We start from the raw sequence: 13,410 nt of genomic DNA on the forward strand, positions 1-13,410 counted from the left end.
TTACAATTTAAATTTAATGATTTAACACCAGCTTGGAAGACGGCGTTAAAGCGAGAAGGCTTTGAACACAGAAAGAACGAGGTAAGCTTGAAGACTGAGGTAAGAGAAGTTGGGCATTCAGAAAACACAGGCGTGTATTTGCAGACGACTGACAAGCTGTGGTTCTGCGGTGGGTGATCACAGACTCAAAGCGGTGCGGGAGGGAGACATGGCCTTCGGTGGCCATCGCAGCTTTCTGCGGGCACCAAGCGGGGGGTGGGCAGCTGTGCTAGCCCTCTGCCCTGCTGAGCACGCCGCAGGCTTGCCGGCAAGGCAAAGTACCTGTCACCTGCCAGCCAGCACAACAGCGCCCAAAGCCAGGTACAGTCAGGATGTCACAGAATTGCCTTTCTCATGCAGCCTTGCAAAAACCCCAATATTCTGATGATATCGGAACAGATTTCTCCAGCAGAATGAGGAAGACACTAGTGCTGCTGTGTGATGCACAGGGGAGATGTCACTAAAGACTCTGAACTTCAGTACTGAGCCCTCCAGTTCAAGAAAGATGAAGTCAAACTGTGATTAATGAGGAAAACGGCCATGAGAATCTTTGCGGAATGGAGAGTCTGTATCTAAGGACTGGCAAAAAGAGATGCAGATACATCAGGATTTAAATTAAGAGAGGAAAGGCTATTTTCCTATAAGGAAAAAAATGATAATGTATAAACTGGCCAAACATAAACATAAGCTAGATATAGAAGATGGTTCCTAATTTCCACAGTGGTGAAATAGATGAAATATTAGAATAATAGGAGCAAAAACCCTAAACTACTTTTAAGATAGGGCTTAACATATTTATGCAAATCACGATGCCACATCATTCCAGTGGAATCCAGACTTTCTGAGTCAGTCTGTTCTTTCCAGTCCTGTGCTCACATGCACCTATACAGACTCAGGCAACATCCCCAGCAAAAGCAAGTCAGGCTGGTGGGATACCACATATCGCACTTCAAAACCATACTGGATTTGCTGACAGGTTAAGAAAAAAATATTCTTTTCTAAATGGCCCTCCTCAGACCGATTCACTCCAATGCTAATAAGCCTCCTGACACAGCACAGTGCCCCAGAGCACAAATCCCCCTTCTGAAACCACTCACCATTTCTTAAATGGGCATGATGCCTAGACAGCCTTAACCAGAGAGCCTTGTGCTTCCATGCCACGCAAACCTACCAGCTATTCGCCATCCTCCTAAATCACCCTACCCATTTTTTAATGTCGGCAACAGCAGCATTGTATTTCTGATGCTTTATGTGATTTCCCCCTCCAGGTGCTGGTTATTCCTGCATTCAGCTCTCTCTTACTCTAATATTGATGCTTCCCTGGGCAGTTGACCCTTGTGTAGATTGTAGCACTGTCACCTTGCTTTGTTGTGGGGTATTGGTGATGCAGATTTACTGGTTTATTCTTGAGCCAGGGACTTTTGGAAACCTAGATATTTATTGGTCTTCCACTGGGCACTGTTGCTGCTCAGTTATGAGCAATACCACGCACCACTTTTTAGTATTTTACTCAAGAATAAGCTAAAAGGCAAATTTCATACCTGCTTTCTTTTTGGAGAGCTGACAGGTGTCGTGTTAATTCTTCATCGTATGTCCCAAGCCTGTCTCTCCTTGGCACAGTGCAGGTGCTTACTAACTAAGTAACAGGGATTTTACAGGCAGCAAGAGGAATGGAAAACACAGAAGCCATGGAGCCTGTGATGCTCAGGCTTACTCTCAAGCCTGGTTTTCACTTTGCAGTGCAGAAGAGGTTGCCTGTGTGAAGTAAGACAAAAAATTCAAATTTATTCAGTTACTCAAGGTCTTGAGCCCAATGGAGAAAGCATTATAACATGCAAACACGTATTTTTTTCAATTTCAACCTACGTTTCTGTTAAGGAAAAAGTACATTTAAGTACACCTTCACTGAAAAGAAACATCACTCTGTTCTCTGTTCCTCATCCCTGTGCGGAATGCGCACAGCTTGCTTTTCTCACTCTTCTTTATGCATCTGCTCCCTTCTGCTTCCTGAGAAAATGCCTGAAAGTTCTGATCCAGAAATGTACAACTCTCATTAGCACTTACGTGATTTTATAGGAAATAATGCACCGTAAACTATCTTGGAGCAGTGTTCAAGCATTGGTCTTCATAAATAAAACTGAAGAAAACTCGTTGTCAACTGACATAATCACATCTATTTAAAATCACTCATTTTGGGTTTTTTAGGCAGTTAAGACCAAGTTTGTTTGTGAAACATTCCTGCCCACTTGCACACATTGTCACTCTTTCCATTACCAGAAGATGTTTGTTACAATCCAGCACTTGAGAATCACTTGTGTTCTATTGTCAAAATGAATGATTAGAGTTTCAAGATGACTGAGCTAATTTACCAGCTTCCTGCTGCTATTCCACCCACACCTTTCTGGACGCATGCTGGATTTTTTTAATCTTTTGATTTCTTGTACTCGTGAACTGAGTCAAAACTGACAACAATTAAAAAAAAAAACCAACCAAACAACCAGAAAGTTAATGCCCCATATTCAGAGAACAAGGAGATACAATTCAGAGTAGGAAAAGTTTCTAAAGTCACTCTGTCTTATGGCTCAGTCAAGACTGAAAGGAGCTTGAAACTTCATTATTCTCACATTGCCCAAACAAATGCAGCTAACTACAGTCCACAAACTGGTCAGAATAAATGGTCAGCGTGAGCATAACGTACCTGAACACAGCAACGAACCTCATCATTGTGAAGGCACCATTACTATGAAAGGATGACAACAATTGCTAAGAATTGCTTTTAACACCATGAATTAAAAACCAGGGGAAGTACAACTAGTAAAATCCTGATGTTTCCTTTAGAAATGTAGACAGGATGAAAACGAATATAAACCTTGCAAATTTCTCTGCTGCATTGGGCCCTGTAGCGTCATGTAGATGAAGAGAAGCTCAAACTCTTATCCCATACATTCAACACCATGTTGCAACCGCAACCCACTGTGCTCCTCTGGTTTCCCAGGCTTGACAGTACCCCGACACGGCCCTGTGCGTGCTTTTGTCAGCAACACAGCAATGCAGGCAGAGGGAAACAACACATCATCAGCACGGGTGTTACAGAGCAGGAAACATTTTAAGAACAGAGGGGTGTGTTCAGGCTCGGTCCGCAGAGAAAGCATATCTGCAAATGTGCTTTTAAGAACACTTGACTTCACGGAATGCCAGAGACAGGTTTTTTTTCTCCCTTGCTATGTGTGCAAAATCTAACATGGAATGAATAACGGGTTACTCCCACTTTGGTTTTTAACAAATGGAACTGGACACTCCTTTGAGAGCAGTAAGTGAAAAGAAGCGCAAACTCCATCCAGTAAGGTTTTCTAATTCTCTTGGATCAGACTTCTTAAAAGTAATTCACATTTTTCATTTTTCTTTTTTAAAAGGCATGAAAAACTTAAGACATACACGTAACCAATCTTTATGTTAATAGCGCTTATAAAAACCCCACCAAACATGAAGTACACGTTCACACAACTAGCCTCCTTGTTGTGAAGTACGATGCATGGTCGCAGGCAATCCTTCAAGCAACATTATAGATGGAATTGAAGATCAAGTGTAAGGAGACAAGCATCTAAACCATGGATGTTTTCAGGCCATCTGCTGATGTGCTTTCATTCCTTCCACACTGAACGCAAACCTTCACCAAAATCCTTTTTGTTCCCTTATGTGACATTATTAGAGGAACCTACAGAAGCTGACAAATCTGAATGTCATCAGAATTATCTTCAAAACTTGAGATCTGCTTGGCAATGCTTTGGGAGGGAGACCACTGCCACAGACAAGGATACTTATTCAAAATAAACATAATTAATTAAATTTAAACGTTTGTCTTTACAGGAAGGCATAAGTAGGAATCCAAAGAATTCACAAGTACATCTCACCATTTCTAAAGACTGCAAATTACACAATTAAATACAATATATAAATTTCTGAACTTCATACCGGAATGATCAGGTATTTTGCATAAAAAAGCCAAACCAACCAACTGAGCAAAAAAACCCAAACCCCCAAACACTCCAAATCCCCCATAAACAAATCAAAAAGACTGTGAACACAAGATTTTGACCAATACAAACATTTTTTAACTTTGTAAATATGAAAGCATTGACAATACCCTTAGTTACATAGGTATGCTTAAGACTTAATAAATAAAAAATGGATTTAGGTCTTCCTATACAAGCTGGACACAGAAATTTGACCCAAGCCCAAGTCCTGCCTACGTAAGATGACTTTTCAGCAAGTCCGCTGTCACAGACTTTTGATCCATGGTCACTAAACAATTCAAGGGACCCCACTGGTCTTTTGGGCAATTTGTCACTGTTTGTATGACGTAAGTCACCTTTGCCTCAAATACAAAGAGAAAAAAAATCTCACATTTTCTACAATGACATACATTATGTTTTGTGCTTTTTGATAGAGCAAAAGCTGCCATTTTCCCTTAATCAATTCAACCGCCTCAGCAATTTCCAAAAAGCACCTTCCTGGTAACTTCAGCTACCTTGGGACCAGAATTATTAAAGCTTGAACCTTTCATCTGCTTTGCAACAGACTGAGTAACACATAAGCATGCAACCTGACTTCTAGAAACTAGCGTGATGGAAAGAGTTGCCTAATTTCCTCATCACCTGTGACTGACAGGTAACGGCTGATCTCAGAATGTCTTATTTCCAAAGCAGAGAACAGTGGCGAGGTTGATGGATCTCCCTGCACAGCAGCCTGCCACACGCTGTCCTTGTAAACCTGTCCTGCCTTCCCAGCCTAAGCCAAATGCAGCTGGTACCTAGACCCATCACTAAATCCGTTTAAAGCAGGCGTATCAGACCCAAGTTTGGCTTTGCCGTCAAAAGAATATTAATCAGACATACAGATGTCCTCCCAGACGAAGATACATGCTGCAATATAAATGTGCCCAAGCCTACCGCTTCCCAAACAATTTAACAGTGACAAAAGGGTGTCCTTAAAGTTCCTCAAGTGTTTAAGCTACTGAAACAAAATAATGATGGCAGTCCTCTTCACCTTCATCCACACTGAAACAGTACATTTTCGACCAACTTCATACCACAATACACTATTACAATCAGCCTCTGTTCCTTCGCCAGTGTGTTTTATTTAAAATGACTTCAGTTTTCAGAAAAACCAAACCAAAAAACTCTGTCTTAGAAAGAAGCATATTACAGCTGAGCAGACTCTTAATCAGTTGACACTGGCCATTTGTAGATCCCAGAATTTATTTGTATCTCTCAGAATTTATTTGCACATCTCTAAAGAAGTAAAGGTAGTCTAGAAGATTTGCCCATGGTCACAAGGAAATCAATGGCAGTCAAGGACAGAGAGTAAATCCAAAAAGCCCTTGCTCTGGTAATTAAAAATATGCACTTTATACGTAAAATTACAAAATTTCTAACGTTCCACGGCAAAAGCTCTTTCATATATTCAACACTTATGAGCGGGAAAGAAGTTTACAAAATAAATAGTAATACTGAGGTTTTAAGATGGTTCAGAATATTCAAGAACAGTAAGAAATTACAAACCTTAGAAAAAAGCCAAAGGATTTCTTCATCTAAAAGTGCCACTGCTAGAAACGTGGCACTCTGAAAAAAACAGGATCAGCACCAACAACAGTTAGAAATGCAGAGATAAACACTCCAAACAGCAGACAGTAGTCTTCTTGTTGTCCTGTTCTGCTAACAGCTGCACTAAAAACATTCTCATTTTGTATTTGTATTTCTCTCTTTAAGTATGTAAAGCATAAACTCGAGGCCAAAACAGACCTGAGGGTCTGTTTATATTGCTACTTTTTGAAAAAAGCAAAACGAAACACCTAACTATTGCCTATTCAATTAAATCTGTATCACAAAATCCAAACAGATGAAGGATGCGTAGCTTTTTATTTCTTTGTATCTACACACGAGATTTCAGACCACTTCTTTCAGGTTATTCAAATGGGAAGGTTTCCTACTGTACATATTATAAAAAAGTGACAAGAGGCAAACACCGATTCCCTACCTAAAATAATCTGCTCCTCACAGACATGGCAAGCCAATTCACAGCCACTTCCAAGCAAACACAGCCATAGGAAAACACAATAGTTTGAATTCAACTCCAGTGAGTAGTATACATGTAAACAGGATCTTCCCAATCAAAACTAGCTTTAGAACAAACCAGAAAAACCCCAAAACCCAATTGCAAAAATGAACCAAACCCCCCCCCCCCCAAACTCCACAATACATTACAAGGTTTCATGTCAGGCCCAAAGCTCTACTTCTGATAATTTTATCTTGCCACATAAAGAAAAAAAGAAAAGAAAAAGCTGAAAAGCAGTATTCTGCATATCTGATTTCTAGTGCCATGAATTCACCACAGCCTGAATTTCTTACGGTAACTGTTAGTAGATTAAAGCTCCCTTAAGATTTCACAACGCTGCCCATTTGGAAAGTATTAGTGCCGAAATAAGTGTCCCGGAACTACGTCTGTGTTAACTTCACATAGAGCCCCACCACTTTTACAACCATATTTCAATTTAATTATTGTACACAGGTTAACAAAAATGTATCACAAGTGAAACTAAACACCGGATTTAACAAAAACAATATTCAGAATGGTACAACACATGTTCATTTGCTCCAGGAAATAATGTTACAACTGTTCATCTCAGGACAATTTAGCCACACTAGAGACAGAAGTTCTGTTAAAATGCAACTGTGGTCTACTAAGCCACTTATTTTAGCACTACAGAGTATTTGAAGTCAGAGCCCTACAGCCGAGGCTTAAAAATCATTTAAGAGTCAAACCCCCAAATGTCTTACAGTCAAAATGACAGTATTTAAAAAAAAAAACCACCACAAAATAACCCCCAAACAATTAATCAGAAGGCTTCTGTATATAGTTTTATCCTCTTCATAGCACTCTCTATTCATATAATTGCTTGTATCATTGGTAATAGGGTCTGTATCTGGCTTGATCAGGGTGGTGTGGTCCAGGAAGCGGGGCCTGAGCAGGAGGCCCTTGCATCCTTGGAGGTGGCGGTGGCCCCCTTGGAGCTGGCCATATCCCTGGACTCATCCCCCCAGGCTGTGTGAAAGGGGGACTAAGAGTTCCTTGATCTTCACTGAACTGTGGCAAAGAGTTAGGATTATAGTGATGGGGAGGGGGTGCATTTACATTTACGGGTGGGCCTCCGTGCTGAGGAGGGGGAGGTCCTGGAGGAGGATGATTCATATATGGTGGCATCTGGGCAATTATATGTCCAGGTGGTGGGGTTATTGGAGGAGGAGCAGAGGTCATTGGTGGTGGAGGCGCTTGGCTATATACCATGTGAGGAGTACCTGCTGCCTGGGGAGGATGCTGCAGCGGATGGCTTATTGGTGGAGGTGGTGGGGGTGGGGGTGCATAGTGTTGCTGTGGAGGCATAATATGATGAGGGTGCGATACCACTGGTTGACCCTGATATTCAGGATGATGATGAGCAGGTGCGGGGGCTGGTGGAGGTGGTTCTCGAGCACCTGAATTCGAATCATCCTGAATAGGGACGGTTATTAAGTTGCTGTGTTTTCTTGTTGAGATGCGGAAGGTGTCCTGACTGACTGGGCGAGGTGGTGGTGGAGCCATTGACATCTCAGCAGGAGGCGCACGAATGTCTTCATGTGGCTGGTTATAATGCTCATGTGGCACGTGCTGTAAAGGAGGCGGTGGCATCATGATGTGCTGCTTTGGCGGAATGTGGCTCATATGATGTTTCTCAGGTGGCATTATGAAACGCTCAGGAATTTCTGCAGGCGGTGGGGCAATAGGAGGATGTACAGGTTCGATTGGAGGACGAGTAACAGGCTTTCCAGCTCTCATATGACGGTGGTTGATGTGAGCTTGTAAGTCCCTCTGTGACAGGTAAGTTCTCTTGCAGCCTTGAACAATGCTACACATGAAGAGAGACCCTCGCACACACTGCTCAATTCGCTGCACGGGTTCGTTACAGCTAAATCAGAAGAAAATATTGGTTTATTGTCATCACAGAGAACTCTATCTGCAATGCTTTTTTATTTTAAAAGCCAACCAGTTTACCATAGTTACCCAAATTAGAACTGATGCATTTTCCCCTGCTGTAGCAATGAAAGAAACAATTCATTAATTCTGAAGTTTATCTAGTTTTTAAGTCTCCAAACACAACTATGAAAGAACATAAAAATTTCATGAGGTTGAAATTCATAAATAGCATCTCTCAAATTCCTTCTGTGCATTAAGACTTACCAAGAGTCACTCTAAGTAAATTAAACTGCCGTTCATTCCTTTTCAAAATGAGAGTAGTTACACGTTATCTACTCAAATACTTAAAACAGCAAACACTGATCTCTCACAATCCCAAAATATGGGATACAAAACTATAATCAAGTTGTGTAGTAAAGAGTACTCTACTGCCTCTGCTAAACGTGCACAAGAAAGAACCATGTTAACACAGTATCTGAAATAAGATATTTATTTTCCTACATTTCCTTTAACGATAAATCTTGAGATAACTTACCCCGGACACATCTTGTCTCCCTTTTTCTCATGTAGTATAGCACAGTCATAGCAGAAAACATGCTTGCAAGGTATCTAGAGACAAAAAATGGCTCTGTTAAGACACTGTATATAAATATCTACGTAACTTTGCAAAACACAGTTCGTCCCTCCAGCATGTAATAAAACTAAGTTACCTATGAGGTAAACAGGCATAGCAGTACTTAGCGTCCTTACATAGACGCTTTCTAAAACAGTTTGCGTTGAGTTTGGGGTTTTCTGGGGTAGGTTTGTTAGGGTTTTTAAAGTGTTGGCAAAAGTTTAAGTCTTGCAATAATACAAACACTGAATATTCACAGAAGCTGCATATGCAATCTTACTACAGTTGTCTTGCTGGCAAGGAATGAAAGTTTTAAAAGCATTAACTGTCATTAAGTCAGATCCTGAAGTCTGTTACATCACACTTGAAAGTATAGATTAATCTCAGGGATTTTGTTACACTAATTTTAAAGGGACATACAAGTGAACAATGTTTTCTATATCAATTGAAGACTTGCAGCGAAGTTAAAGAGCTTACTTTTAAAGCTAAGTGGTATAAGGTCAAAACCCACTGAACTTGCAGGTTTTTCATTGGTGACAGTGTTTGCTTTTTTGTTTAAATTTTTCAATCTTACTTTATTAAATTGGGGAGTAAAGTGAGATCAGACAGACAGAACAAAAACACTTCAACAGTGAAGGCCCCTGGTTCCATCCTGGTATTCTTCTACCGTTTATTCAGAGGCCTGCTGAAATCAGTAACCTCTAGAGGCCTCAGACACATAGTAAAACCTAGTTTTACCTAATGGGGATGAACCACGGCCGCATCTTCCACTGGTAATTTCACTCACCATACGTCCATACATTTTGATGGGCAATCCACACTTATCACAGAAATGGACCGGTGTATCGTCCTTTTCCCCCAGCAAGTTTATCTGATAGGATAGAGAAAGGGGTGGGAGAACAAAACCCCACATTACTAAAGCTTCTTATTTTGATTATCACCAACACAGCCATTATTTCTGATTTAGCTGAGCAGGAAGCAAGAACACCACAAACGTGAAAAAGCAGATGTATTTTCAGTCAGTCAAAAACAACGGAAGCACTTTTATTTAAGAAGGTATCTATCAGGACTACCTACAGCTTGGTATGATTCACAACTTCCCACCCATGACTTTACCTTATAGTCCCAAAAGATGGGTCCAGGGAACCTCCTTTGATTGCCAAACATTTCACCTCCTTTGCACTCGTATCGCTCCTCTTTGTTATATTCAAATTCTTCTGTGGAAAGCAGAATGAGAAGAAAGACACAAGCCAACCACAACGCTTTCCTAATTGACACCGGCTGCTATTAAGAGCATGTGTCACTCTGTACTGAAGTCATCATGAAATGCCACAGCGCTTCCAATCTGCTTGGCTCAGTCTACAGAAAGGTACAGTCAAAACAGTAAACAGTCCGTTTCGGGAACATGCATCATTTAATGCTCATAGTGTAGCAGTACCCTGAAATTTGAAACTTGTTTTGCACTTAAGACAGAACCTTGGACTCTAAGTCTCCAAGACTGAATAAAGTCTTGAACAATGCTGCAGAATAATATACTTCCCCACTACAGGGCTAGTATTTTTATTAATTTACCTTCATCACCAACTTGTGTCTTTGAAGGCATTCTGTTCATAGTTCTTGCAGTTCGAGGTGCAGGTTTGGTTTTATTGGTCTGTTTTGAGATCAGCTTTATAGGGATTCTTCTACGAACATCAAGACCACCCAATGATCCTGAACTATTTGTTCCTTGCAAATCATTGTCTATGAAAGAAAACAAAAAGTGTATGTAATTTTTCAGTTATCTAGTAGTTTCTAAAGAGGCTAAATATTAACAGAAGTTTTAAGAAAAGTCATTTTTAAAGCTTTTTAAAGATTCATACAACGTATCAAAGTTTAATCACTAGGAAATCAGTATCTTCACACACAATTTCTTGTAAAGGTCAAGTCACAATACTGTATTGGGAACAACTGTGATTTTAGGAAATCTAGTACTAAAAATAAAGCTGTTTTTAAAAGCTAGTCTGTCATTTCTGCACAACAGAAAAAAACATGAATTTTACAGCTCCTCTCATAGTGTGAATAGTAATGAAGAGTCAATTTTTTGTACAACCGTGACAACATACAATTTCTTATGAGAAAAGGCAATTTCTACAATTTATGTAAATTGTTCATTAAAGTTGGAAGGAAACAATATATAAGTATACTTTATATATAAATATTAACTCAGCATCTTGACATATCACTTAGAAGTTTAGCATAACATATCACAAAGACATCAGTACTTAAGATTATGTAGTAGTATCCTCTCTAAACTGAAAATTATTGTTCCTCACTATGTACAGAATTCTCTAACCAGATTTAAATCCAAGCACCAGGACAAAGGAAGCAAGAAATAGCCTGACACATGTGTTAGACACAGGCTCCAAGAGATAATCTAGAGGGAATATTGCAACAAGCAACACCAACGAAGTGGGCACAACTCCCTCAACTTCTAATGAGTCTACCTTAAATTGTTGCGTAGCATCTCATTCATGCATAAATGAAGTTATGTCCTTCATGAATTTACTTAGCTCGCTTTCATCATAATGGAAAATTCCATTCTGACAGCTGTTTCAAAGCAAGACATGCTCAGCCTCGAATGGGCACACCACAAGCTGTTAACGGTGTGAGCCCTGCCACTCCACTCAGTACGGTACTGCAGCCCTGGAATGACTGCTGAGGCCCTGAAGGATTACAGCACGGCAGCATGTGGACCCTATTAGTGTAACTGCACAATGTTTCACAAACTACTGTCCTTCAGACCCTATAACCACCCAACGCAACACAACAAGTAGGAGGGGGGAGATAAAAAAAAAAAAAAAAAAAAAAAAAAGCACTGCTCTAAGTTATTCAGCAGCTACCACCAAAGCCAGGAACAGTTTCAAAACAGGACTGTGTCCCAACAGCCACTTTACCTCAAAATCAAAGGCTTTCAATTTCCTCTGACAGATCAAATTTATTTATTCCTCTTCGCACTGTCGTTGAAATATTTCACTCAAAAAGACAACGTGGAAAAAGGCAAAAACCAATAAAGCTTGCTTTAATTTTGTTCATTTGTTGCTTTTAAGCTGTCCTGTTGGCTAAACAGGTGACCCAGCAAGCATACAGCTATGACACCAGGCTTCCCCAGAAACTGCTGGACTACATCAGAGCTAATGCTAATTTTCTTCCTGTTGGGAAATTCTGTTTTCTACCAGAACACACAAAAATGCAACATTATAGACCAGAAAAAATCCTGCAGGACCTCAATCTATTTGCAAATAGGGATAATGAAAACAAATTTAAAAAACCCCAACACTGTGTATTATTTAACCCATTGAACTGCCAGCAGGAAACAATTACATTCTGACGCTTTTCTTCCATGTACCTTTGCAAGCCAGGAATATTTATGTGAGTTAGCTGCACATCTAATCCAAACTAGCAAGCTTATTAATAATTCACACGTTGTGGAACGATAATAGATTCTAACCTGTGCAAGCATACCTAGCAGGATTAAGTCCAGAAAAAATTTGAAAAAAACACCAAAATTGTTAAGACTAATTCAGGAAGTTTCGATTAGAGGTGATGCATCCTCCTGAACTGTCACCTTCATCAACATTTCTTAATTTTTATTTTTGCATTTCAGGGTTTTTTAGATTCATACAGTTCAGATACTTACACAAATGCATACAAATATATACTTATACATACAAATTTATCATGCAGTCCTTGCTAAAAGGAAGAAAACCAATCAACCAACCAAAAAACCTAGCAAAACCCCCACGCTCACGCATCTATTGATGAGGCCACGCTAGCCAGCAAAGCTCTCGCCGCTACAAAACCAGATTTAAGCACATGAGAAAGTTTCCTCTCCGAAACACAACCACGGAACCAGAAAACCCATCTTCAGCGCCCATGTCAGGAAACGCGGCGGGCGAACAGCGCCTCGTCGCCGCCTCCGAAGCGCCGCAGGCCGCATCCACCTGCCGCGGGCCCCCGCACGCCGGCCCGCCCGGCAGCGCGCAGCCGCCACCGGCAGCGGCCGCGCCTGACGCTGCGTCAGCTCCCCGCGCCCCGCCAGCCGCCCCGGGACGGCAACGGGGGCGCCGCCGCGGAGCGGCCCCTCGGGCCGGGCGCGGCCGTGCCGGGGGTGGGGGCGGGGAACGGCGAGCCCGGCGCTGAGGGGAAGGGACCAGGCCCCGCCGCGCGGGCCGCGGGGAACCGCGGCGAACCCGGGCCCCGCCGGCGTTACCGGGCGCCGGGCCGCATCCTACCGCCACCCTGGCGCCGCCCCGCACCCGGCGGCCTCGCGTGCGGCTTTCCCCCGCCCGGTAGCGCGGAGCGGGCCCAGGCGGGGACGGGTATAAACGCGTCTCCCGGCCTCTCCCCTCCTCACCATTGTGGTCCATGATTCGGCGCGGGGCACTGTGGGAGCGGAAGGGCGCGGCCGGAAGCGGAAGCGACCGGGAGACGGGCGGGAGGGGCGTGAAAAAGTCCGCAGGGGAGAAGCCGTTGTGGTGCAGCGCTTGCTGGCCCCGCGTGGCCGCAGGACGGGGAGGGCATGGTGGGGCCCGGGGGGGGCTGGGCCGAATAGCGCCGCGCCGCAGCGGGACCCCAGTCCGGCCGGCTCTGCGGCGAGGCCGGAGAGGAAGGCGCGGCGATGCCGCAGTGCCTGCCGGGATGGGGCTGGGGGACCGCCGCCCCCTGCGGGTGTAGCGCCGCGCCTGCGCGCTGCGGCCAGCGGCGGGAGC

At 42.6% G+C, this 13,410-nt stretch overlaps 1 protein-coding gene across 5 annotated transcripts; it reads right to left on the reverse strand.

Moving 5' to 3' along the window:
• Positions 1-5,940: 5,940 nt before the first annotated feature.
• CBLL1 (Cbl proto-oncogene like 1) lies at positions 5,941-13,312 on the reverse strand. Of its 5 annotated transcripts, none has more exons than XM_040595105.1 (6): positions 13,056-13,312; positions 10,235-10,402; positions 9,779-9,876; positions 9,450-9,533; positions 8,585-8,658; positions 5,941-8,041 (listed from the first exon to the last, which is right to left on the reverse strand). In XM_040595105.1, the coding sequence occupies exons 1-6, from the start codon at positions 13,066-13,068 to the stop codon at positions 7,000-7,002; spliced, it is 1,479 nt and encodes a 492-aa protein (XP_040451039.1). In that variant the 5' UTR covers positions 13,069-13,312; the 3' UTR covers positions 5,941-6,999. The 5 variants fall into 5 exon arrangements, with proteins under 5 accessions (XP_040451039.1, XP_040451038.1, XP_040451036.1 ...); XM_040595104.1 differs by having other exon boundaries at positions 9,779-9,879; XM_040595102.1 differs by lacking the exon at positions 13,056-13,312 and adding an exon at positions 12,203-12,664 and having other exon boundaries at positions 9,779-9,879.
• Positions 13,313-13,410: the final 98 nt, after the last annotated feature.

The sequence above is a fragment of the Falco naumanni genome, chromosome 5 (genome assembly GCF_017639655.2).
Source record: "Falco naumanni isolate bFalNau1 chromosome 5, bFalNau1.pat, whole genome shotgun sequence".
NCBI lineage: Eukaryota > Metazoa > Chordata > Aves > Falconiformes > Falconidae > Falco > Falco naumanni.

What these genes read in the sequence shown, in the direction of transcription:
- CBLL1 (XM_040595104.1), bottom strand. An exon ending in GACACAAGTTGGTGATGAAG is followed by an intron (nt 9,880 to 10,234) that starts GTAAATTAATAA and finishes TGCTTTCCACAG; the next exon opens with AAGAATTTGAATATAACAAA. An exon ending in GGAGACAAGATGTGTCCGGG is followed by an intron (nt 8,042 to 8,584) that starts GTAAGTTATCTC and finishes CTTCTGATTTAG; the next exon opens with CTGTAACGAACCCGTGCAGC.